This window comes from Panulirus ornatus, chromosome 50 (assembly GCF_036320965.1).
Source record: "Panulirus ornatus isolate Po-2019 chromosome 50, ASM3632096v1, whole genome shotgun sequence".
In the NCBI taxonomy this organism is placed as follows: Eukaryota; Metazoa; Arthropoda; class Malacostraca; order Decapoda; family Palinuridae; genus Panulirus; species Panulirus ornatus.
In genome coordinates this window covers 13,610,102-13,637,706 of record NC_092273.1, presented here as the reverse complement: position 1 = coordinate 13,637,706, position 27,605 = coordinate 13,610,102, and the positions used below count along the sequence as shown (strand labels likewise).

General features: G+C 43.2%; 1 protein-coding gene across 4 annotated transcripts; it reads right to left on the bottom strand.

Moving 5' to 3' along the window:
• Positions 1-3,681: 3,681 nt before the first annotated feature.
• Positions 3,682-20,179, bottom strand: LOC139764611 (uncharacterized). Of its 4 annotated transcripts, none has more exons than XM_071691457.1 (4): positions 20,040-20,179; positions 9,670-11,253; positions 8,333-8,407; positions 7,144-7,282 (listed from the first exon to the last, which is right to left on the bottom strand). In XM_071691457.1, exons 2-3 carry the CDS (start codon positions 11,232-11,234, stop codon positions 8,383-8,385), a joined length of 1,590 nt encoding a protein of 529 aa, XP_071547558.1. In that variant the 5' UTR covers positions 11,235-11,253; positions 20,040-20,179; the 3' UTR covers positions 7,144-7,282; positions 8,333-8,382. The 4 variants fall into 4 exon arrangements, with proteins under 4 accessions (XP_071547557.1, XP_071547556.1, XP_071547558.1 ...); XM_071691458.1 differs by having other exon boundaries at positions 7,265-7,301; XM_071691456.1 differs by lacking the exon at positions 8,333-8,407 and having other exon boundaries at positions 3,682-7,301.
• Positions 20,180-27,605: the final 7,426 nt, after the last annotated feature.

Here is a 27,605-nt window from a genome sequence, read left to right as displayed (position 1 = left end):
TTGTTGTTCGCTGATGATACAGCGCTGGTGGCTGATTCATGTGAGAAACTGCAGAAGCTGGTGACTGAGTTTGGTAAAGTGTGTGAAAGAAGAAAGTTAAGAGTAAATGTGAATAAGAGCAAGGTTATTAGGTACAGTAGGGTTGAGGGTCAAGTCAATTGGGAGGTGAGTTTGAATGGAGAAAAACTGGAGGAAGTGAAGTGTTTTAGATATCTGGGAGTGGATCTGGCAGCGGATGGAACCATGGAAGCGGAAGTGGATCATAGGGTGGGGGAGGGGGCGAAAATTCTGGGAGCCTTGAAGAATGTGTGGAAGTCGAGAACATTATCTCGGAAAGCAAAAATGGGTATCTTTGAAGGAATAGTGGTTCCAACAATGTTGTATGGTTGCGAGGCGTGGGCTATGGATAGAGTGGTGCGCAGGAGGATGGATGTGCTGGAAATGAGATGTTTGAGGACAATGTGTGGTGTGAGGTGGTTTGATCGAGTAAGTAACGTAAGGGTAAGAGAGATGTGTGGAAATAAAAAGAGCGTGGTTGAGAGAGCAGAAGAGGGTGTTTTGAAATGGTTTGGGCACATGGAGAGAATGAGTGAGGAAAGATTGACCAAGAGGATATATGTGTCGGAGGTGGGGGGAACGAGGAGAAGAGGGAGACCAAATTGGAGGTGGAAAGATGGAGTGAAAAAGATTTTGTGTGATCGGGGCCTGAACATACAGGAGGGTGAAAGGAGGGCAAGGAATAGAGTGAATTGGAGCGATGTGGTATACCGGGGTTGACGTGCTGTCAGTGGATTGAATCAGGGCATGTGAAGCGTCTAGGGTAAACCATGGAAAGCTGTGTAGGTATGTATATTTGCGTGGGTGGACGTATGTATATACATGTGTATGGGGGTGGGTTGGGCCATTTCTTTCGTCTGTTTCCTTGCGCTACCTCGCAAACGCGGGAGACAGCGACAAAGCAAAAAAAAAAAAAAATATATATATATATATATATATATATATATATATATATATATATTATATATATATATATATATATATATATATATATATATATATATATATATATATATATATATGTATATAATGAAGGAGTAAGAGAGATGTGTGATAATAAAGACAGTGTGGTTGAGGGCTGAAGAGGATATGCTCAAACGATTTGGACGTGTTGAGAAAATGAATGAGGAAAGGTTGACACAAAGGATATATGTGTCAGATGTGGAGGGAACAAGGAGAACGGGGAGATCAAATTGGAGAAGGAAGGATTGAGTGAATAAGATTTTAAGCGATCGGAGCTTGAATATGCAGGAGGGCGAAAAGCGTGCAAGGGACAGAGTGAAGTGGAGCGATGTGGTACATAGGGGTTGACGTGCTGTCAATGGACTGAACTAGGGAACGTGAAGCGTCCTGGGTAAACCATGAAAAGGTCTGTGGGGCCTGGATGTAGATAGGGAGCTGTGGTTTCGGTGCATTACACATGGCAGCTGGAGACTGAATGTGAACGAATGGGGCCTTTTCGTCTGTGTTCTTGGCGCTACCTAGATGAAGCAGGGGATAGTGATGTTTTCCTGTGGGGCGGGGCATCGACAGGAATGGATGAAGGCAAGTATCAATATGTATATGCGTATGTATGTAATGTATGTGTATGTGTATGTATATGTTGATATGTATATGTATGTATTTGTGTGTATGTGGGCATTTATTCTTCGTCTGTTTCCCGGCGTTACCTTGCTGACGCGGGAAATAGCGATTGTATATATATATATATATATATATATATATATATATATATATATAATGAAAGGGTAAGAGAGATGTGTGGTAATAAAGAGAATGTGGTTGAGGGCTGAAGAGGATGTGCTCAAACGATTTGGTCGTGTGGAGAAAATGAGTGAGAAAAAGGTAGACAAAGAGGATATGTGTCAGATGTGGAGGGGACAAGGAGAACGGGGAGTCCCAATTCGAGAAGGAAGGATAGAACGAAAACGTTTTTGAGCGTTTGGAGCCTGAATGTGCAGGAAGGGGAAAGGCGTGCACGGGATAGAGTGAATTTGAACGATGCGGTACACAGGGGTCGACGTGCTGTCAGGGGACTGAACCAGGGCAGGTGAAAACGACCTGGGTAAACCATGGAAGGGTCTGTGGGGTCTGGTTGTGGATAGAAAGCTGTGGTTTCAGTACACTAGACATGATAACCAGATTATGGATGTGAGCAGCAGATGCTGCCTTTCTTCGTCTGTTTCTGGCGCTAACGGGGGAAACGGCGATAAAATATATATATATATATATATATATATATATATATATATATGGGGGTTGTTAGGGAGGTGAATGCAAGAGTTTTGGAAAGAGGGGCAAGTATGCAGTATGTTGTGGATGAGAGAGCTTGGGAAGTGAGTCAGTTGTTCGCTGATGATACATCGCTCGTGGCTGATTTGGGTGAGAAACTGCAGAAGCTGGTGACTGAGTTTGGTAAAGTGTGTGAAAAAAGAAAGCTGAGAGTAAATGTGAATAAGAGCAAGGTATTAGGTACAGTAGGGTTGAGAGACAAGTCAATTGGGAGGTAAGTTTGAATGGAGTAAAACTTGAGGAGGTGAAGTGTTTTAGATATCTGGGAGTGAATTTAACAGCGGATGGAACCATGGAAGCGGAGGTGAGTCACAGGGTGAGGGAGGGGGCGAAGATTTTGGGAGCGTTGAAAAATGTGTGGACGGCGAGAACATTATCTCGGAAAGCAAAATTGGGTATGTTTGAAGGAATAGTGGTTCCAACAATGTTAAATGGATGCGAGGCGTGGGCTATAGATAGGGTTGTGCGGGGAGGGTGGATGTGTTGGAAATGAGATGTTTGAGGACAATATGTGGTGTGAGGTTATTTGATCGAGTAAGTAATGAAAAAGTAAGAGAGATGTGTGGTAATGAAGAGTGGTTGAGAGAGCAGAAGAGGATGTATTGAAATGGTTTGGTCACATGGAGAGAATGAGTGAGGAACGATCGACAAAGAGGATATATGTGTCAGAGGTGGAGGGAACGAGAAGTGGGAGACCAGATTGGAGGTGGAAGGATGGGAGTGAAAAAGATTTTGAGCGATCGGGGCCTGAACATACAGGCGGGTGAACGGCGTGCAACGAATAGCGTGAATTGGAACTATGTGTTATACTGGGATCGACGTGCTGTCAATGGATTGAACCAGGGCATATGAAGTGTCTGGGGTAAACCATGGAAAGTTTTGTGGGGCCTAGATGTGGAAAGGAAGCTATGGTTTCGGTGCATTAAACACGACAGTTAGAGACTGAGTGTGAACGAATGTGGTCTTTGTTGTATTTTCCTAGCGTTCGCTAGCGCGCGTGCGGGTGGAAGGGGTGCCATTTCATGTGTGGCGGTGTGTCGACGGGAATGGCTGTGGGCAGCATGTATGAATATGTACATGTGTGTATATGTATTTGTCTGTGTATGTATATGTATGTATACAATGAAATGTATAGGTATGTATATATGCGTGTATGGGCGATTATGTATATACATCAGTATGTGGGTGGGTTGGACCATTCTTTCGTCTGTTTCCCTGCGCTACCTCGCTAACGCGGGAGGCAGCGACAAATAATATATATATATATATATATATATATATATATATATATATATTCTGGACAGCAGGTGAAATTAAATTAAATGACAAATATGATCCCTTATCAAGCAGTTTTAATACAGAAATATTATTGATACAACACTGGTGTATATAATCTCAACAGATATACATATATGTATTTATATAATAGCAAGCCCCAGTAGCCAGTTACCAAAAGCTAAACTGCAAGGACCATATCCATACATCTCCATTACTATTAGGTCTCGAATGCGCCTATATAAATCGTAGTAACCAAATTCAACACAAAAAAAAAAATGCATATCACTTGAGCTCCGTTTACAAATGCAGATTTGATATGTACCGATATAAAAACTATAATTATGGATAATGAGATTCTCAGACATCACTTACACATTATCGTATTTCTTTTTTTTTTATAGCTATACATATATATTTATGTACACACACGCACAATGAACAATACTGGATTTTCCCTATATGGTTCTTGACACTCTCTAGTACCGTACCACCTTGATGGAGACCAATATGACTTTGAGTATTGTGTGGTACGACAATATCTTTTTTTTTTTCCTTTTAAATTATTCCCACCACACATTACTGGCTAAAGTGAAGATATGTGAGCAAATGATGACACTTCAGTATATAATTCATCAACATCTTGCATATAATTAATATAAATATAAAATCATTATATATATATATATATATATATATATATATATATATATATATATATATATATATATATATATATATATAATTTCTAAGTCTGAGGACAACGTGGACGGGTATTTGTAAGTGAACTGCTGCTGCTTGTAAAGTGTGGGGCAGGGAGGTAGGGTGTGGGGTATGATGTGGGGTAAGGGGAAGGGTGTAGTGTCAAGTGTGTGGTGTACCTTCAAGGGTAAGGTGTGGTGTCAAGTGTGAGGGGTATAGTGTCGAAGTGTACTTGGGATGTGAATCTATAGCGTTCCTCCTGTGCTCGCTGAACCCAGTGTAGAAACGCCTTTTCGTCTGTGTTTGTGTCGCGCTTCCGTAGGCAGGAAAGGAAAGAAGAGGAAGAGGAAGAACAGGAGGAGGAAGAGGAGGAGGAGGGAAGGTAGCAGTGGAACGACTGGTAATGTCAGCAGAGCAGTGTCGCAAGGGGGGGGGACGGGGACGCCTCCTCATCCCACGTTAACACAGGGTGATGGTGATGGTGGGTGACAGAGATGTGCAGGCAGGCAGCTTGGCATGTGAAAGTGGGTCCACAAGCATGAAACATGGCGTGGTGGTCGTGTTGCCCCCCTTAAAGTGAGCGGAGGGGAACCAGAAGCATAAAGTAGCTACATACATACACACACACGCACATATAGATCCACGCACACACACACACACACACACACACTTCCTGGTCTGTCACCGTTCAACAACCAGAGGCCACAGCCACCTCCTGATGACGAAAGGGTCACGCTGATATGGAGGCGGGAGGAGAGGAGAATAATCTGAAGCGGCGGGAGGAGGAGGGGAGAATAATCTGGAGCGGCGGGAGGAGGAGGGGAGAATAATCTGGAGCGGCGGGAGGAGGGGGAGGATGATCAAGCTCTCAGATACTGGAAGATATTGTAGAAGGCATTCGCACCATCTTGAGAGCCTTGAAAAATTCATAATTTAAGCATACATAAACGGATATACATACAGCACAACACACACACACACACATGCCCTCATACACTCTAAACATGTATATTAACGGTATTCATGAGCGTCCGTGGTACACCGGTTGGATATGCGACCCACAAATCTCGAGGGCCCGTCTTCGTGTTTTGGCCAACTCGTCCGGCTTATACACCCGGACCACATCTGTTCGTCGTCCCACATACAAACGGGTAGCTTTAATGACCGTGAATTAGCAAGTGTCCCCTTCCCGCTTGGGTTCGAATCCTGGAGGCAGCAGGCGGCCCACAGCCAATCCCAGCTGTTCATCCTCTCTTTGTATATATATATATATATATATATATATATATATATATATATATATATATATATATATATATATATATATATATTTATATACATATATATATATATATATATATATATATATATATATATATAAATATATATATATATATTTATATATATATATATATATATATATATATATATATATATATATATATATATATATATATATATATATATATATATATAAGAAGAGACCTGGTGCACATGAGAGTTAAGAGCCGGGGCAACACGAGTGCAAAACTCTCCCCCCATAACACACTGCAAGTATTCACACACGCACCCATACATATTCTCAACAAAAATTAATAAATGGAATCATTAGCTGTGGGAGACTCTCAGACTAGCAATACAGTAAACCCCGGTGATACATACCGGTGACCCACACAGTCGCGACCTTGACCTCTGCCTGCCCCCACCCCTACACCTCTTAAAAAGATCATTACACGTAAGGAAAAACGACCTCTAGATAGAGTAGGGACAGCCCCGCTGAGAGAGACGGAGGGGATATAGAGTGCGAGGGGCCGTCGCCGAGCAGGAGAGGAGGATGGTCTGGCATGTGTGTTTTGGGTGACGATCCCTCCCCTGCTGGTGGAGGCCACGCCCTGGTTCGAGCGGCGGCGTCTGGCTACTCGCTCTCTGAGAACACCGAGGAGAAAAATCCACCTTTAAAGGTTATCTAAGCGTCTCCGTGAGTCAGATATTCCGATACATAAGGCTGGCATTAACTGGACAAAGAGGAAGGCGTTCTTACTAACCATGGCATCAGGCTCCAATACAAAGAGATCATCTCTTTTTCCTCCTTCGTAGAGAAAGGTCCTTAAAGACAGGCAGTTTTAAACGACAGTCAAGATGAAGTTGAAAAGGTGACACACAAATGGCTGCAGCAGAGAGGCGAGCTAACACTAAAAACGAGACGAGTAGCACCAAGGATCTCCACACAAGTCTTGAATGGAAGTGATGGTGGTGGCGAGGAGAGGAGATTGGACACTTACGGGAGGATGTGGTCGGTACAACCACCTGGCTAAGGATGGGGTGATAGAGTTACTTGTGTGTGTGTGTGTGTGTGTGTGTGTGTGTGTGTGAAGTGTCCAGCATAGAACAGTGCAGTGGTCTGTCCTCACACAAAGGCTTCCTTTAGAGGGTCCCTCTGGGCATGGTTGCAGCTGGGTCGGCCGACATCAACCTGGCAAGTCTGCCCGACACCATCTTCACCTGGTCCTCACTTGTCACCCTGCTATCTTCACATGGTGTGGGCGTGTCCAGTGTTGACCCCCCACCCTACTATCTTCACAAGGTGTGGGCGTGGTCAGTGTTGACCCCCACCCTGTTATCTTCACACGGTGTGGGAGTGGCCAGTAAACCCCACCCTATTATCTTCACACGGTGTGGGCGTGGCCAGTGACCCTCCCCACCCTGCTGTCTTCACACGGTGTGGGCGTGGCCAGTGACCCTCCCCATCCTGATATCTTCACACGGTGTGGGCGTGGCCAGTGACGACCCCCCATCCCCACCCTGCTATCTTCACACGGTGTGGGCGTGGTCGGTGGCTCACCGCCCCCTCATCTTGGCATAGTGAGGGCGTGGTGACTGCTGGGAGGGGGAGGGGCTCGGTTCAGGGGTCGAGTTCGGGGGTCTAGGGGGTCTTGGGCTGGGCGTCCTGGCTGATCTGGTAGAGAAAGGGAGACCTGGTTTTATCAGTTATCTTTGGCTGACCTGAAATGATCGGTTATCATGCACAAAATCTATCCTACCACACCTGAAATGACCTGGCGTTATGATGAAGATAAGTGATCTTGGCTGACCTGAAAGACCCAATATGGTATTATCATGTCATCCTCACACTGACCTGAAAAGCCGTGACCTGGTACTAACTGTGTTACCCTGGCTGACCTGGAAATAGGGTGACCTGGTGTTATTAGTAAATTGTCCTGGCTAACTTGGAACTGATGATAAATAGTAAGATATCCTGTCTGGCCTGTGAGTGACCTGGTGCTATCAGAAGTAATCCTGGCTGACCTGGAAGTGACCTGGTGTTATCAGAAGTAATCCTGGCTGACCTGAAAGTGGCCTGGTTTTACCAGGAACGATCCTGGTTGACCTGCAAGAGAGTGACCTGGTGTTAACAGTAAGCTATCCTGGTTGACCTGTAAAAGAGTGACCTGGTGTTATCAGTGAGCTATACTGGCAGATCTGAAAGATAATGACCTGTAAGGGAGTGACCTGGTGTTACAATAAACTACCCTGGTTGACCTGTAAGAGTGTGACCTGATGATATCAGTGAACTATCCTGGTTGACCTGTAAGGAAGTGACCTGGTGATATCAATAAGCTATCCAGGTTGACCTGTAAAGAAGTGACCTGGTGATATCAATAACCTATCCTGGTTGACCTGTAAGTGACCTGGTGATATCAGTATGCTATCTTGGTTGACCTGTAAGTGACCTGGTGATATCAGTTAGCTAACCTGGTTAACCTGTAAGGAAATGACCTGGTAATATCCACAACCCATATAAAAGGTGACCTGGTCAAAGACCCGGTGATACCAAACAACCCACGTTGGCTGACCTGCAATCCCTGGTTGACCTGTAAGAAAGCGTGACCCCTGATGACGTCACCAGCGGTATCTCCCGCCCGTCTGACCCCCATCTATCGACCTCAAGCAAATTCAAATATCTTGACTGACGTCACTGACTGATAAGATAATGGCCAGAACTAACCTGGGGGAGGGACAGTCATCCTGGTCGAACTTGGTCGACTGACCTGGGGATTACCAGTAAGTAATCCTCTCTAGCCTGTAAGACAGAGTGGCCTAATGTTATCAGTTATCACAGGAAGCCTGTAAGACAGAGTGGCCTAATGTTATCAGTTATCACAGGAAGCCTGCAAGACAGAGTGGCCTAATGTTATCAGTTATCACAGGAAGCCTGTAAGACAGAGTGGCCTAATGTTATCAGTTATCATAGGAAGCCTGCAAGACAGAGTGGCCTAATGTTATCAGTTATCATAAGAGATCTTGCCTCTGCAACAAATTATCTTGAAAGGTGAGGATTGAAATATATAAAGAGGAATCGGATGTAATCGATATAAAAAGAATCGGGTGTAATCGATATAAATATAAAGGGAATCGGATGTAACCGATTTAAAGAGAATCGGGTATAATCGATATAAAGGGAATCGGATGTAATCAAAACTCTGTACTTGTTGATCTGTTCGATGGCCAAAGTCGCAAGTAATATTATTGTGTCCTACGTTCACAACACTGGAGGTTCTGAGGAGTTCATTAACTCGTGTTACTAAAGCTTCTGGTTTGCCTTAAGCATAACAACAATCCCTTACATGTAAACATAACATGTTGTGATATGTACTAACGTAAGTGTAAAAAAAAAAAATCTAGTCGAAAGATCTCTGGCACGGCAAATCTGGCAGTCAGTCGTTATGTGCAATATATATATATATATATATATATATATATATATATATATATATATATATATATATATATATATATATACATATATAACAACACATGGACAATATCAACAAAGAAATTTATTTAATAAAATCCATGTATAAGGAAAATACATCAAATTTTGTTCACTTACTCAATAAAAAGGTAATGTACCAGAATACACGTACTTCACCCACATAATGCATACATATATTCTTATATATTATAGTCCAGGTCACCTAATTAGTGGTGTAATCAAGAACTTCATTCATGTAATAGATAATTCATTGTAAACCAAAAAAAAATCTTTAAATCAACCATATAGTCAATGTGATCAAAATCTAGTCAAGAATTTGGTAAATGTTATCCATAACTCAATATAATCAAGAATTTGGTAAATGTAATCCATAACTCTGTTAATATAATCAAGCATTTGGTAAATGTAATCCAGAACTCTGTTAATATAATCAAGAATTTGGCTACACAGGCATGTCATCTGCCCCCCATCATTCTGAACAACACAAACTGTTCCAACCAAAACATCTACTGAGGGCACACCATCAAACATGTGCACGTCTTAAAAGACGAGACGTAGGGTCACAGTACCTGGCTCTGGGGCTCGGCCGGCGTCTGACAGTAGGCGAGGGCGGCGTGGGCGGCTGGACGTTGGCGTGGTGGTGGTGGTGGTGGGGGTGAGGCGGCGACACGGACCTGCGGACAGGGACGTTGTGATGGGCGTGGGGACGGGGAGGAGAGAGGGACCGTCTCACGGACGAGGGAGAGTGGATGCTGGCGTGGCTGCGGGCCGGCGGGGACACCGAACGCCTGAGGGACGTCAGGGGCTGGACGTGGGCGCGGCGGCGGCTGGACGGAGGCGTTGGCTGGCGTGGTGGGGTGGGAGGTCTTGGCGGAGGGGTGGTGGGCAGTACACGGGTTAGAGACAGAGGGGCCGACGACGCCCGAGACCGCCATGTGGGGAGCTGGAGGCTACCTTCTGATAGGTACTGGGAGGTAGAGTTGACAGTAGGGTTGGGCACGCCAGTGTGTGTGGACGACGTGACCTTCATGTTGACGTGGGACGTGGAGGAGTTCGGAGGGGAGGAGTGAGGGGAGGAGGAGGCGGCGCCGAAGTTAGAGTCGGGAGAGTCACACTCCCACGACGAGGCGGCCACGGCGGCGGCGGCGGCGGCGGCGGCAGCCTCGGCCTCCCCACACCAGGATGAGGACGAAGCTCCGCCGTCGAGGGTGGAGTTTACGGCCTCCTGGGGCCACGTCGTCGTTGAGGTTAGCTCGTCCGATGCCGTGCAGTTGTAGTCCGGCCTCCAGCTCGGGTGGGAGGTGCCCGCTGCGGTCTTCGTCGAGTCCGGGGGTCCCGTGGACGTGACGTCAGTCGCCTCCAGATTACCCCAGAAGGAGTCGGAGTGCCAGGCCGAGGAGGTCCCTGCGGTGCCGGCGGCGGCTGAGCAAGGCGACGTCGGGAGGCAGATGGAGCGGGAGACCGAGCTCTCGCCCGCGGGTCTGTGGCACTCCGGCTGCCACCCGGAGGAAGACGGTGCCGCCGCGCACGGGCAGGGGCTCCCACCGGGCTGCCAGGGAGATCGGAAGTGGGGCGATCCGTTGGCGGCCTCGGAGGAGTCGGGTGAGCCCGGGGAGGAGGGACCGCTGGGTCCCGCGACGAAGCCTTGGGTTCCGTCGCAGGTGAGGGAGGATTCGTCCACGTCTATATTGGAGCTGGAGACCTCTGACGAGAACTGGACTGACGAGGACGACGCGTCCAGGGAGGCGGCGAGCACCTCTTGTCTGTGCCTTGAGGAAACTCCTCCCTCCAGCGTGGCTGCCCCGGGCGACACTTCGCTCCCGCCGCGGCTGCTGACTACTGCCGCCGCTGACGCTGCTGCGACAGCCAAGCCTACATCACTGGATTCGGCAGCAACGGGCGAGAGGCTGAGGTTAGTCGAAGACGTCGGTTCGGAGGAAGCAAAGGCCGCGGAGGTCGATGACGCCGATGCCTTAGACCGAGAAGACGACGACGCCGGTGAGGGTGAGACGGCGGAGGTAGTGGGGGCTGGGTGCGGGGAGAAACGAGGCGCATCATCTGACGAGGAGGGTGAGGCCGAGGCTGGGGAGGCTGGTGGTGTTAGCGGGGCTGGGGGAGAGGCAGGGTCCGACATACTGCCGCTCCACCATCTCCTGAAATGTAAATAACAACTGTTGTCACAGTATGTATATATATATATTATACCTGATCGCCATTTCCTGCGTTATCGAGGTAGCGCCAGAAACAGATGGGAAAAAAAAGCCGCGTCCGCTCACATCCATTCTCTTGCTGTTATGCGTAAAGTACCGAAATCACGGCTCCCCCCTGTCCACAACCAGGCCCCACAGAACGTTCCATGGCTTACCGTGGACGCCTCACCTGCCCAGGTTCATTCCACTGAAGGGACGTCGCCCCCAGTATACCACATCATTCCAATTCACTCTCTCCCTTGCAAGCCTTTCACCCATGTGCATCTTCAGGCCCCGATCGCCCAAAATCTTTTTCACACACCATCATACCATCTCCAATTTGGTCTCCCCGTTCTCCTTGTTCCCTCCACTTCTGACGTATACATCCTCTTTCACTTTGAGGGTTATCTGCATAAAGGACTATCACACTGTGGTCAGCAGATGATGGGAAGTCGGGTAGAAAAAGACTAAAGAGGGTTGGAGAAAGAACTCCTTTGGGAATTCCATTGGAGAGCTTGAGGATTCTCAGAGGTGAGGCCTTTGTGAACGACTCTGGCACGGCAATCACCTATGATGTTGGCTTAGCTTTTCATGTCATTGCCGTGGAGGTTGATGTCACGTGTCTTCTGTATGAGGAGGCGTCTGGGATTAACTCGAATGTTTTATTGACATCTTATGCCACTAATATTGTAGGAGGGGGATAATAGTACGAGAGTTGGATGGAACGATATGTCGGGTGGGGTCCATGTCAAGTGTGGTAGTCAGAGCTAAGTGTTCCGTGGGTGAGAGTAGAATATTTTGGCTGACTGTGTATTGGATCAGTTATTGTAATAGTTTGGATATTGATGATAACAATGATGTAAAGCGATAGAGGTGGGGTTGCGTAACTTGGAAAGGTTGTAGGATGAGTACTATGCTGGCAAGTTTCCAGAAATCTGAGATTTTGTGTTGTAATCAGGAGTGGTTGAGGGTGTCTGTAAGTGCTTGCTTGCTTGCTTGGTCCGCTGTTGGGCCGATACGTTTTCTGGGCAAGTTTGAGACGTTGCCAGGGCCGATTGGAAGGGTAGTTTTGTAATGTTTTCATTGAGTTGTATACGTCTATTGGTATGAAGGGTGGTTAAGCTGTTGTTCTGGTTGTTTTTCGCGGCTGTCATTTTCCAGGGGTTGTGGAGAGTTTGTGACTAATTCTTGAATAGTGTGGAGTACGTCTGTGTGTTCTTTCGGGGGGTAAGGGGGGGATGAATGAATGTGGCTGGGTTGGGGGGGGGTCAGAAAAGTTGGAGGGTGGTACCAAATGTCTTCATGGTTCGCCTGAGTTGTGTGCTGTTGGTTCTGTGGGTCGTCGTCCTAAGGACGGAGTGCCAGTTTGATGTTTACCTTCCCCGTGACTTTGTTGGTGATGGTGGTGCTCAGAGGAAGGATTTACTCCATGGTCTTTGTTGAGGGAGAGTGGTTCGCACTGAGCGCTTGTCTGCTTTTACGGAGCCAGCACATTGTAGGGGAAAAGTTTGAGTTATGTTGTCTTCCATATCCTCAAGCATATATACGTGTGTGTGTGTATATATATATATATATATATATATATATATATATATATATATATATATATATGAGAACAATTACTTAGATGTGTGGGAAGAGGCCCGTGGGGAAAGCAGCTTAGCTTATAATCTGACATCAAGGCCGATTATATTTCATCGGTCGTGACCTGTCATCTCCAATTCTTTGGCTTACAAGATTGCAAATTTCTTCTGCCTTTCCAGAATTCTTTGTTGGGTGGTTTCACAGCATTAATTTATCATCACTTACCATTATGACTACTATAATTATGATCATTATTATTATTATCATTAATTACCTATTGCCTTTCTGAAATTCAAGGGACGGAAGAGGTATTAAATGCTTCGCAGGTTTGTTGGTAAAAAAAAGAAATATTTTCGTAAGCCTGGAGCACTTCGAGTATATATATATATATATATATATATATATATATATATATATATAGATAGATAGATAGATAGATAGATAGATAGATAGATAGATAGATAGATAGATAGATTGATAGATAGATAAATAGATAGATATTACGTGACTCGAATACAAATCCATAAATAAACTGTCGTGACGAGCGAGGCCACATTTTCTTTCATCTTTCACAATTTCTCCTGGCGAAACGATACGTCATGCCGATCTGTATCGTCTGTCACCCACTCCTACGTGAAACACACATAACCGACTTAGGAAGACAATTGTTCCTCGCGTTATTCAGATCTTCAACCTTATATAATGTCACAGCCTGGCTGATTTGAGGCAGTCAGTTGCACACACGATTTCAGTGAGTACAGTACTTTAAACATATTACATTAGACCCACTCCCCTACATCACACCTATTAATGTGCATGGCTTCTTAGGTACATAGCGAGTCAGCTGTGTCGATAGCTATTAAATCATGAAAACACTTCCCCCCTCCCCTATGGATAACAGACACATGGTGTTATGACGTGGTCTTAGAATTATCTTGAACACCTGGGGAAGGTGTTAAAAAGGTGATTCGGTTGGGTGGATATGTCGTAAGTTAACGTTAAGTTGACGGCCTTTAATGACCCCTGGCAGTTGATAGACCTGAAACCCAAGCAACCAGCCAACCCACTTCTCCCCCCCCCCCCCCCACAATTCCATTAAATTACACGAAATCACTTATGACCAATAATTAGGTTGACTGTCATTAAAATCTAAAAAAAAATGTCGCACAGACAACATACAACCGGGATTCAGTCCCCTTGATCCATTTTCCAATTCACGTCCATCTCCTTCTACTTACATCTTTGCTTTCTTACTGCACATCGAAGAACCATCCACCAACCTCCTCCTCCTCCCTAATCCTTCACCTCCTAACTCCCTTCCTTTCAGTCGTGTTGATATCAAAATCAAGCCACCTGGACCCTGTAAACCCCCTCTAAGGGAAACCATTAAACACAATGTTTATATTTATGTATGATTAACAGTTAAGACTTTATATTTATGTATAATTAACAGTTAAGACTTCTGACTAGATGACCACTGGATAGTTAAAAGCCATAAATTCTCACGTAGCTAAAGCCCCCATGCTTGGCGATGACCTGGCGAATCATTTTATTAATGATTTTGAAACAGAGGAAAGTTAAAGATCTAGTCAAAGCCACACCATATCCTGGATCGCTTGTTCTCCGGTGCTGCTGGGGATTCATTCCATGCTTCAGCCATGGGTGTTAAGGAACACTCCCCATTACATTGACATCCCTTCACGTACACGTCAGTGTTACCAGACGTCCCTTCCCGCACACGTAACTCTCGGGGTTCAGAAACCCCTGTAACATACACCACTGGATCCCTCTCTTCTTTGGGATGCCTGGGATAGGGGGGCCTGGAAACCCTCCCATTTCCTCGTATTCTATACAACTGGGAACACAGCGAGTCATACTGGGTGGGCTCATTCTCTTGAAGGCTCTGGCTGGGGCGTTTAAATGTGTGTGGATGTAACCAGGAGAAGAAGAAGAAGAAGAAGAAGGGCCAATTAGGATGTATGTTTGAGAAAAGGAACCTGGACTGTTCTAGCTCTGAGTGAAACTAAGCCAAAGGAGGGGAAAGGCCTTGAGGGGGTTAATTCTAAGGCTAGTGTGAAGGCGAAAGCAGAGGTCGGGAATGGCACCTGTGCGTGAGGAGTAAATTATGGGAATATGTAAAAGAGTGACGTGAATAAGAATGGAAAGTAGATTACGCGGTGGGTGATTGCCAGTAGTTATGCAACCGATATCGAAAGGAGTGAGGAAGAGAGGAAAGTGTTTTGGGAGAAGACAAAAGAGTGCGTCAGCAATTTTAAGGGAAGCGATTGAGTATTACTGGTGGTGGATCTGAAGGTAAGAGAGGATGATGAGGCAGTTAAAGGTATAATTGGGCACAACGTGATACTAAAGTATAAATGAAAATGGCGAACAGTTTGTCGAGCCGTGTGCTTAATAAGGCTATGTGATTGTGAATACTCGATTTATAAAGATCAAAAATATACACATGAATATCCATGGGTGAGTTGGGATTAGGGCCAAAGGGCATTACTGGATTATGTGGTAAATGCCAGGCATGCAGAGGAAGAGACCGTTGGATGTGAAGGTGTTGAGAGGAACAGCTTGTGGGAAGTCTGATCAATTCTAGGTGGAGGCGAGTGTGGAGGCTTGTAGCGACTTTAGGAAACGAGGAAATGAAACGAGCGAGGCCTCTCAAAAGAAGCATGTACATTCCTTAGGAACTATGGAAAAAAAAAAAAAAACTTCTTTCTCGCAAAGTTATATTGGTTTACGCTGCCACCGTTCTCATAAATCGACAGACATATTCACTCCGCCTTTCCCGGGTTTCTCCAAAGCTTTCCACCCATTGAATCACAACCACGCTTTTGGGACACTGTGGTCATAGTGGAACCAAGGGTCTCCCGTATATAAAGTTTATATATATATATATATATATATATATATATATATATATATATATATATACAAAGAAATTCGAACAGACACAGACCGCTGGGTCCCAACGTGGCTGTTTGTGATAGCAGAACAGAACAGAGACTCATGGATTCGTGTCGTAGGAATAGAAAGACATCACATTTTTTTTTTTTTTTCAAAGGCAAAAAGCCTGTGAACTTTTCAGTCCAAATAATGGTCAGTCGTCTACTAGATAACTCAAGCAGTAACCAAACTCTCTCTCTCTCTCTCTCTCTCTCTCTCTCTCTCTCTCTCTCTCTCTCTCTCTCTCTCTCTCTAACTAACTGTGAGGTGTACTTGGGCTCGTGTATACCACTTTTAAAAGACATCACTGATATAGTAACCTCTCCAACCAGCTCATTACCTCACGTTGTAAACCACCTTTAACCAGTTGCTCATCCTTGTCTTGGTTTCCATGTGTTGACCACTTGCAAAACATCATGAATACACAAACTCATTTATACTATTGCGTCACCTCGTAAGGTGAAAATTTCAGCTTGAAATCCATTATACCAATCCTGTGAGCAACAGGGCTTGCGAAATCCTTTGAAAAATTACACAATATATGTCATTGTGATCATTATGACTCAACATCATTTCAAGACTTGCAATAAATACTGAAAAAAGGAAGTTATGAACTGAAATATAGCTCTGCAAACTTATCTTTCGCTATCTTTTGAAGTCTTCGCTGTCATATGTATGCAAAAGCCTTACATCATTGATTGTTTTACCGAAGTTCATCAGCATTTATCTTCCTGTAATAAATTTCGACGTAGCGTACAAGACTGTGGGTCAATTTCAACGGAGTGCCCAAGATTTTTGGGTCTTTTTTACGAAGCGAACACGATTTTGGGTCATTCTCAACGTAGCAACATTTACAACGTAGCGACTAAGATTTTGGGTCAATTTCAACGTAGCGAACAAAATTAACGGGTTATTCTCAACGTAGCAATAAGACATCGGGTCATTTTCAACGTAGCGACTAAGGTTTTGGGTCATTTTCAACCTAGCGAACAAAATTAATGGGTCATTTTCAACGTAGCAAACAAAATTAATGGGTAATCTTTAACGTAGCGAACAAGATTTTGGGTAATTTTCAACGTAGCGAACAACTTTGCGTCAATCAGTCTTTAGACTTTTACAAGGGATCTGGTCAACCTTCCTCGATTTAATTTGTGCCGGTATCTCCGGCAGATTTATTGTGCCCCCCACCTTCATCAATAACCCACCTCGGAGCGTTGCCATTCCACCTTGGAGCGTTGCCAACCCACCTTGAAGCGTTGCCAACCCACCTTGGAGCGTTGCCAGCCCACCTCGGAGCGTGCGGACCGTTAAACCATTTCAGCAACACTTACCAGACAAGTATCTACGAAGTAGCTCTATCTATGAACACGTCTATTTAATTAACAGGCGATAAGATTATTTACAACTCTAGCCAATCATCAATTTGTACCCGCTTCAGGTCACTGACCCGACGACAAAATGTGTATATATATATATATATATATATATATATATATATATATATATATATATATATATATATATATAACAGTTCTAATGTCTATGTGGAATGTTTCTACAAATTTTACATTCCTTCAGTTATCTGCGATTTTCTGACACGCTAATTTTCGTTCCCTTGTCTTACTCTGAAATTCCAATTCTTTTGTCCTCGTCTCTCTCGCTACGTAACATCACAGAGCACTGGCACACGGAACAGTGTACCATGTGCGTTAATTACAATGATCTAAATCGTCATCCAACGTAAACCTCAGTGAATCGTGTCATAAATGATACATCATAAAAGTCTGCCGGATTCGTTATAAGTGTGCCACGTAAAGTGTTACTCCTGTATCATTACTTGTCTTTTCTAGCAGATTACGGACATGGCTGGTGTCTGTTAGACTGGCCCGGGGTTATGTGCACGACCCTTGACCACGACGATATACGACCCCTGAGCACTTGTTATACGACTCATGAGCACAACGAAGTACGACCCTTGAGCACGACGATGCAAGACTCCTGAGAGCACACCGATATTCGACCCTTATTCACGACGATATACGACCGCTGATCACGACGATATACGACCCTTGAGCACGTGATATGTGACTCTTGAGCACGTGATGTGACCCTTGAGCACGTGATATGCGACCCTTGAGCACGACGACATACGACCGCTGATCACGACGATATACGTCCCTTGAGCACGTGATATGTGACCATTGAGCACGACGATATACGACCTTTCAGCACGATGATGTACGACCCCTCGAGCACGACGATATACGACCGCTAAGCACAATGAAACGTCTTTGAATTGTTTCTTTCTTGGCTTTTAGAATTGTCATTACAGAGGCTCCCTTCGACACACACACACACACACACACTTGATACTGATCCCAACCCTCAGGCAAAAAAACACCTTAAACGCCTTGAAAGGTGTGTCACACTGCTTGCTGTTTGGGACACGAACGAAATACCGTCTTTGCCTCTTGTTTACGTCTTAAAGCTAGTTGAGACACTGGAACGAAATACCGTCTTAGCTTATCGTTTATGGCTGTCTAGTTGGAATATTGGAATGAAATACTGTCTTTACCTATTGTTTACGTCTTAAGACTAACTGGGACACTGGAACGAAATACCGTCTGGAACGAAATACCGTCTTAGCCCAGTGGAACGAAATAGCGTTTTAGCCTAGTATTTATCCGTTTTAATCTAGTACCTTTGCTTGGATCTAAGATTGTTTATAATACACTTATCGACACCTCTTCATATATATTTATGCAATACCCTTTTCTATGATCCCTTCACTGTTCCTCCTTATCAATATTGGAGGTTATTACTCTTACGGCGGTTTGTAATCAACTCCGCTCACACGAGAGGCGAGGGAGGTAGGGAGTGGTGCGTGTGGAAGGCTAAAACTGGGTCACATATTATTCTGGTGACTTCTGCGTTGGCACACACAACACACCCTAGAGCGCTCGAGATTTTGTGAAGGGTTACTCAGGGGAGGCCCCTCACATTTCATAGTATGGTATTTGTTTGCATAGTATAACCTTCGTACTTTAGGGAAAATAAGTAAATAACCTGTCTGCATTGTTCTCGCTCGACGCTGGTGTTGAGCAATAGGGCGTTTTAGGCCCTATTCGGTCTACATTCTGCTTTGATCCTTCACTATAGAAGCTATATATATGAAACAATTTACAATTCTCTTTTTGGCTTCGTATATTTTTCTTTTCCCTTAAATTGATTCTTCTCTTCTGTCGTCTGGTTCACTTTTTCATCTCTTTATCATCATTTCCTCCTACAGTCCCCTGTGATATACTATGCCTTAATTACGGAATCCCATTTCCTACTTCATTCCCTACTCCTGATTGAAGAGCAGCTTTGAAGCAGCAGGAGCAACATAAAAAGGGGTTGTGATTAATAATAATAATAATAATAATAATAATAATAATAATAATAATAATAAATCATCTATTCACCTCAGCTACGTTACCTCCGTTTTATCTCCTCTTAGGATTAAGGTACCTACGTGTGAATATTGTATGCGCATGGGTGCGTGTGTGTGTGTGAAAGTTTAAGTACATGAACGTGTGTGTGTGTGTGTGTGTGTGTGTGTACAGCCGTGCGTGCTTGCCTGCTAAGGCCTCTGCTAGCATGCTTCCGTGTGCGTGCGTATGCCTGTTGTACTTATAAAGAATGAGGGTGTAATTAATCTCATCAGTAGCGCCGAATTACACAATAGCAAAGACTCACAGGGACCCGCCCCGCCCGTGCCACAGGCTGTAACCTTCTGCGTTCACTATCACTAGCAGTGAAATCATGCCTACTATAAAGTCGCTAGCACTGCTGTTATCCACTAGGGCAAATAGTATGAAACTAGTAACGAGGTATACTTCTAAATGACGGGTAGAGACTGCGGTGAAAATAACGCACCCTACGACTGCTTGGTAACCGTCCATTAACCCCCATATGGTCATGGTGAATCAGTTAACGACACAGCTCGTCGTCAACTGACCTAACTTGGGGGGGCCTAATGTCTAATGTGTACTGACAAATAAAACTCACGCACCATATTTGTTAAGGTTCAGGCCCTATGCGTAGTGCACCCGTTCCCTCTCAGACACGAAGTCCAGCCCAATTGAACAACAGTGCCAGATGGAGAATTCGTCAGGAATGCCCTTATCACTACGTTGTTTCTGCTTTTAGGGAATTCGTAATTGACTCACCTTGAGAGTGTATCTTGTTGTATAATCCACCCGTGCTGAATCCTACATATTAGTGGCCGAAAGTACTAAAATCCGGGTAAAAAGATGCACTTAAAAGTTAAACACACGTCCACCCATCCCAAAGAACTTCAACTCGCCTGTCTGAGTCAGTCGTACAGTGACAACAGACATATATATCTACCTAAACATGAGTTTAGAAATATATTAAGTTACTCATAGAATATCTAGCTATATATCATATAAAGATGTATGTACACTTTTGAATATAAGATCCCGATAGTAGTTGATGACTCGAGTTTTCGTACGTCTGGCAGCGGATACATCTGCTTTCCCTTTCAATCATAATTGTACTACGAACGTTGTGTCTTTAAACAGTTTTGCCAGCATTTAGATCCAAGCTCGTAAAAAAAAAGAGTAAACCTTTCACCAGGAAAAGACATCGTCAATCACACGGCCTCGTGTTGTTGTTGCAGGTAGAGAATTGCATAAATGAGACTCGTAAACGAAAACGATTGGAAAAAGGCGCGAGTTCCTTGAAAACTGGGTAAGACTTGAGAAACCTAGTCGCATAAGCGATGACGCAATGCTGGACTTAACACACACACAGGCACATACACAGTCTGCTTGACCATCTGAACGGAATCCCACGGCAGGTGTGCTCCACGTATGCGAAAAGATGACGTGCCCGACGTAGAATCCGTTGAACTTTTCTCAATGGCTAGAATGAAACATTCGTCAACATGATCTGTGTTGGGAGAACAGTACTGTCAATCTCTTATCTCTCTCTCTCTCTCTCTCTCTCTCTCTCTCTCTCTCTCTCTCTCTCTCTCTATATATATATATATATATATATATATATATATATATATATATATATATATATATATATATATATACACACACACTACAGGGAGGGGCCGATGTGTAAGCATTACGATGGTGCGGTAGGCACATGAGAAGTGGTATGGGAGGGAGGGGCGGGCCACAGCAGCCCAGAGATAGAACAGACCTAACCCTAACCTCACTCGCCTCCAACCTCTTCTAACTATACGCGTGTTCTTCAACATTTATGTATGTATGTTGTGAATTATTTGTCCTTAGCCCATGAAGAAGGCTGAACCCGAGACGCATCCATTTTTCTTTCGTGCCCATCAAAGCTAACACACTCTATACTTATAGGGAACGCCTTCCACAGTCAGTTGACACGACACGACACTACACACTAGCAGTCTCGTGAGCACACTAGATGACATGTCAGACCTAAATAGCATGAGATGATGGATTTAGGACAGTGAGTGACAGCGTATAAGACTGCAAGGTTAATACATCGCGTTGTTTACGGATGAGAGAAAAACAGACGCAGATCGCATGTGTTTGACTGCTTATGTTATTTAGTAATTAGCTATACCACGCTGATAGGGATTTCCCTAATCGTAGGACCGCCATCTGTGTGTGGATGAGAGCTCGCGCGCGCGCGTTTGTATTAATACCTTTTTGTACTGCACAGGAAGGGGACCAATCTTTTGAACATTTTCTACTGTCATACTACGTAAATTCATGTGTGCTGGCGGCAGTAACCGTGTCGTCAGTCATTCTGTTCCATTCATCCACCACTCTGATGCTGTAAAAGTACTTCACTACATCCTTTCTATTACAAACTCCCTCATAATTTCGTGTTATGTCCTCTGGTTGTTCTATACCTACATCTTTCGAAGAACTATTCACTGTCCACGTCATCAGTCCGGTTGGAAAACAAAAAGGTGATTGGGTCACCCCTTGCTTTTATCTCTTCCATGGTGAGCAAATGTAAGAGGCCGCTAAGCCATTCCTTGTAAACTCACCTCTTTCAGTTCTAGTGCCAACGAAGAGCACTGCGTCAGAGTTCGCCTTTAAATCGACAGTAGAGTGAAGTTCCTGAACGGTACGTGGAAGAAAGGCACTTTTTTTTTTTTTTTTTGAAGCCAGGTGTCTCCTGACGTGCGCCATCTGTTGTCAAGAGCCTCTGGACACAAGTTGCGTGTGATCACCTCTCACAGGTGATTGGTTCCCCGCCACTCAGTTCGAAGCCTCCCTGTTCGTTTTCTTTTAATGTGACCAACGTAGAACGCTAGCGGCCGATGTATCGTTATAGCCATAATTGTAGCTCCTACAATCGCTCATGGCAACTTTATATATATATATATATATATATATATATTGGAAAGGATCACAATTTTACGCGTGATCAAGTACATTCCTGTGAGTCCACTGGGAAAATGAAACACAAGTTCCTATATATATATATATATATATATATATATATATATATATATATATATATATATATGTGTGTGTGTGTGTGTGTGTGTGTGTGTGTGTGTGTGTGAAGATTGCAGACTGGGCGGTTCTTCGCAAGATGTAGAAACTGGACAGCCAGAGGATATAGCATGAAATCAAGCAAGAAACTTGTTACAAAAAGAAATGTATGGAAGTACTTGTATAGTATGAGATTAATGGATGAGAGGAACAACATGAATGAGGACATGGTTTATGCAGACGAGTTCTGGGCTCGGGTCGGCCCACACCCAACCCAGGGGTTCATCTTCCCCTCGGGTACCAAGCTAAGGTTGAGATGTGTGTGTATTTATGTATACAAATAGGAGTAAAGACTTAATACATATAGACAGTGTTAAAAGACTGGGCAACACGAGTGTAAAACTCTCTCTCTCCATAACATATAAATAGTAATCACATACACAAACACCAGGTTATGTCAGGTACCCAGCGACAATGGAATAGGGTATATGTAGGTACCTACTGATACCTTTAAGAGAGGGAGTCATACACTCATTGTGGCCCCCATATCTTGAACCGTCTCTACCATACTACATCTGTTTAAACTTTTGTATACTGTCTGCATTCATGATCTTGTACTGCGCTTCTGCTACACAAGGACTAGTGTGCATCCTTTTCAACGAGTTTCTCCTTTGGTTTCATGTGATGGTCTCTGGCTGTTCTGTCCCTGCATCTTTCAAAGAACTGTTTACTATTAGCGTCACCCATCTGGTCACAAGCCCTCACCCCTCTCTCATCCATGCTGAGCAAGGCCTTCAGCCTTTCTCAGTAACTCAGCTATCTTAATTTGCGTGTCTGTAAAAATGTGATAGATTATAAGAAACTTCGGGCAACTTCATTTTCAAAGGAAGCTCTCTAATATTTTCAATTTCTTTTTTTAAGTTACGGCGTTAAAACACTGTTTAGATTCTTTTGAGATATTCAGATTTTCCAGAAGCGCTGATAAACATGAATCGATATATATATATATATATATATATATATATATATATATATATATATATATATATATATATATTTTTTTTTTTTTTTTTTTATTTTGCTTTGTCGCTGTCTCCCCGTTTGCGAGGTAGCGCAAGGAAACAGACGAAAGAAATGGCCCAACCCACCCCCGTACACATGTATATACATACACGTCCACACACGCAAATATACATACGTATACATCTCAATGTACACATATATATACACACACAGACACATACATATATACCCATGCACACAATTCACACTGTCTGCCTTTATTCATTTCCATCGCCACCTCGCCACACGTGGAATATATATATATATATATATATATATATATATATATATATATATATATATATATATATATGTTTAATTTGTTATAGGATGGGGTTGTTAGGGAGGTGAATGCAAGAGTTTTGGAAAGAGGGGCAAGTATGAAGTCTGTTGGGGATGAGAGAGCTTGGGAAGTGAGTCAGTTGTTGTTCGCTGATGATACAGCGCTGGTGGCTGATTCATGTGAGAAACTGCAGAAGCTGGTGACTGAGTTTGGTAAAGTGTGTGAAAGAAGAAAGTTAAGAGTAAATGTGAATAAGAGCAAGGTTATTAGGTACAGTAGGGTTGAGGGTCAAGTCAATTAGGAGGTGAGTTTGAATGGAGAAAAACTGGAGGAAGTGAAGTGTTTTAGATATCTGGGAGTGGATCTGGCAGCGGATGGAACCATGGAAGCGGAAGTGGATCATAGGGTGGGGGAGGGGGCGAAAATTCTGGGAGCCTTGAAGAATGTGTGGAAGTCGAGAACATTATCTCGGAAAGCAAAAATGGGTATGTTTGAAGGAATAGTGGTTCCAACAATGTTGTATGGTTGCGAGGCGTGGGCTATGGATAGAGTTGTGCGCAGGAGGATGGATGTGCTGGAAATGAGATGTTTGAGGACAATGTGTGGTGTGAGGTGGTTTGATCGAGTAAGTAACGTAAGGGTAAGAGAGATGTGTGGAAATAAAAAGAGCGTGGTTGAGAGAGCAGAAGAGGGTGTTTTGAAATGGTTCGGGCACATGGAGAGAATGAGTGAGGAAAGATTGACCAAGAGAATATATGTGTCGGAGGTGGAGGGAACGAGGAGAAGAGGGAGACCAAATTGGAGGTGGAAAGATGGAGTGAAAAAAGATTTTGTGTGATCGGGGCCTGAACATGCAGGAGGGTGAAAGGAGGGCAAGGAATAGAGTGAATTGGAGCGATGTGGTATACCGGGGTTGACGTGCTGTCAGTGGATTGAATCAAGGCATGTGAAGCGTCTGGGGTAAACCGTGGAAAGCTGTGTAGGTATGTATATTTGCGTGTGTGGACGTATGTATATACATGTGTATGGGGTGGGTTGGGCCATTTCTTTCGTCTGTTTCCTTGCGCTACCTCGCAAACGCGGGAGACAACGACAAAAAAAAAAAAAAAATATATATATATATATATATATATATATATATATATATATATTTATATATATATATATATATATATATATATATATATATATATATATATATTGTAAATAAATTTCATTTAGAAACTGAAATCTAAAAGAATTATTTTTAGAAAGCGGCAGAAAGGTCTGTGGGGCCTGGTTGAGGAGAGGAAGATGTGGTTTCAGTGCATTACAGATGACAGCTATATAGAAAATGGATGTCAGAGAATGCGACCTTTCTTCGTCTGTTCCTGCGCTATCTTGCAAACGGGGGAAACGGCAATCAGTATGAACAGGTAAATTTCTCTTATTTACATAACGAAAAAGGATCCTCGAATTACAGTTCAAAATCGTTATGATAGATTTCATTGAAGTGAGAACAGAACTGAATTATCTTAAGATGACGTATATTTTTTCGTTTTATGATATTCAAAGCTGAATTGCCAGAACATGGTCAGTTGGTTGGGCTTTACGTATATCAACTGCCGTTAGTGGAAAAATGCATAACACATTCTCAGGGTATAAGATGTTATTATAAGACCGCTTGCTGTATATATGGCCTACCTTCGAGGGCAATAGATGAAAGTATAGGTATTTGTAGGCAGTCATATGTGGTAATGTAGTTATTCAAAGAAATATCTTAATTCGAGTCACATAAATGTCTGCGTACTAGATCATTGTTTATGCAGTATTTATTCTCAGTGAATAATGTTGGGTTCAGAGTTATAAACACTATGACCTGAATGATTTATCAATGGCAAAATAATATATATATATATATATATATATATATATATATATATATATATATATATATATATATGTATATATATACTGCCAATAGTGAATATCATAACATGAATATTAACGAATCTTTTTTTCCGTTTTCTCCGTTTTTTTACTGACTCCATCGCGAATTTAGGTGTGAAGGTGACAAGCGACGGGTAGGCGTAGTGAAAGTCCCAAGAGAATTATTGTATTGCATTTTGCATATATCATGTGACAAGGACAATGGATTTGTTCTCGGCGAGGCACCGAATTGACTCGCACGCAATATACAACTATCACTACTAAACAAAAGTTTATTGGGGTGATGCAGGCTACCAGTGGTTTAAGATTACAGTTCTTACTCACGAAATTGGAGACTGACAAAAGGGGAAATTGTTCTCCTGTTGAAATACTATGATTTAAGTAGAATATGAGGTCTTGGAGCAGGACTGCAGTGGTAATCGTAGTGACGAACATGGTGACGCATTTTGTCTGCACATCTTGAATTCATGCGAAAGTTCAGTACGGAAGTAACTTCTTATTTCTTTGATACCTGAGTTAAATGTTTACACTACCATCCCCATTCTGCCTCATGGAACATTAGGTTCATTGGATAAATAATTGGAATCATAAATGTATGATTCATTAAATGAGTAATTGGCATTTGAGTGACCATCTAGTACACTACATTGCGGCCGTGTACATTACAAAGCAGGTTCGAATCCATAAATGATCATAGAGTGTTGTTATCGTAGAATTATAATTTTTTTCACCATCACCTCTACAGATTCTCTCATTATGGAAATGAAATAAAAGTTTTGTCGGTACCATTCAATAGAATCCCACTCCTGCTGTAGCTTGTTTTTCCTATTTGTCTCCTTTCCTCTTAGTCCTGTGTGTGCATTAGTATAATGTACTGTGCTACACACTTTTCAGTCGTAGTTTCATGTTAACACGAAGCGTTGTGTTGTATCGTTTTCATTCGTACTCATGTTAATCAATTCCCATTCCTTTTATCATGTTTGTGGATAAAGATTTCAATGTCAATTCTGTTTCATGTATATGCTAGAAATGCTATTAAGATACCTATTTGTGTGGGCTTCACTTTAATTTTTTTTATTTTGAAACGTTAACGCTGCTACGAATTTGGACTGTTGGTCAGTGGGTGAATGATGCTGCCCTGCACTTAAAAGGCTTATAGTCTTTGTAAATTAAAAGATAAAAAATTGAGAATTGATATCTAAATCAAAAACTTGCGCCATATTTTGTTAGCGAAAATACCAACTTCCAAACGTAGTGCCAAAGGAAGGTATACTGACGAAAGCTGTAAACAACTTTGATATCGTAAAACTGGAATTTTGAATTCTGGTAAGGTAAAGGAAATTTTGAACAAAGCTTTGTGAAAGTTTCAGTGATGGTGTTAGTAAATGGTTGCCGTTGATTGGAGAAGGGGAACAGAGCGAAGTAATTCTCACACATTCTATTAAGCCATCTTGCCATGTTTAATCTTATGCAAGGCTTTCATCACCTTTTCTTTCTTCACCAAACCACTTTCCATGACTCTCACTTCGAATACTCCTAAGCCCAAACGCACTACATCTTCCACCCTGTACCTAGACATTTAACTGTCCATCAAAATACTTATGCCATCTCCTCATTTCATCACTACCTGTTACCACTTCCTCATTTTCCCCCTTCATCGATGTTCCCATTTGTTTTCTTGTTCTTTAACATAATTAAACTCTGTTCCAGATGACTATTACCTAATGTTCCAGACTACCCCTACCTAATGGTCCCACCTACTAATGGTCCTACCTACTACTATGTTGCTCCTACCACTTTGCCGAAAGGCAGGGCTGGCGCACAGCATTCACTGTAGGGAAGTCTAAAATTACCTAGAATAAGTTAAGTGTTGTCAAGTGTTATGTGTGGCAAGGAGAGATTGTATGTATGTGGACAGAATGTTAGCAGTCCACCTGTGGATGAGGCAGAAAGAAAAGACAAGCACTGAAGTGCTGGCTCACTGTGCAGCCATCACT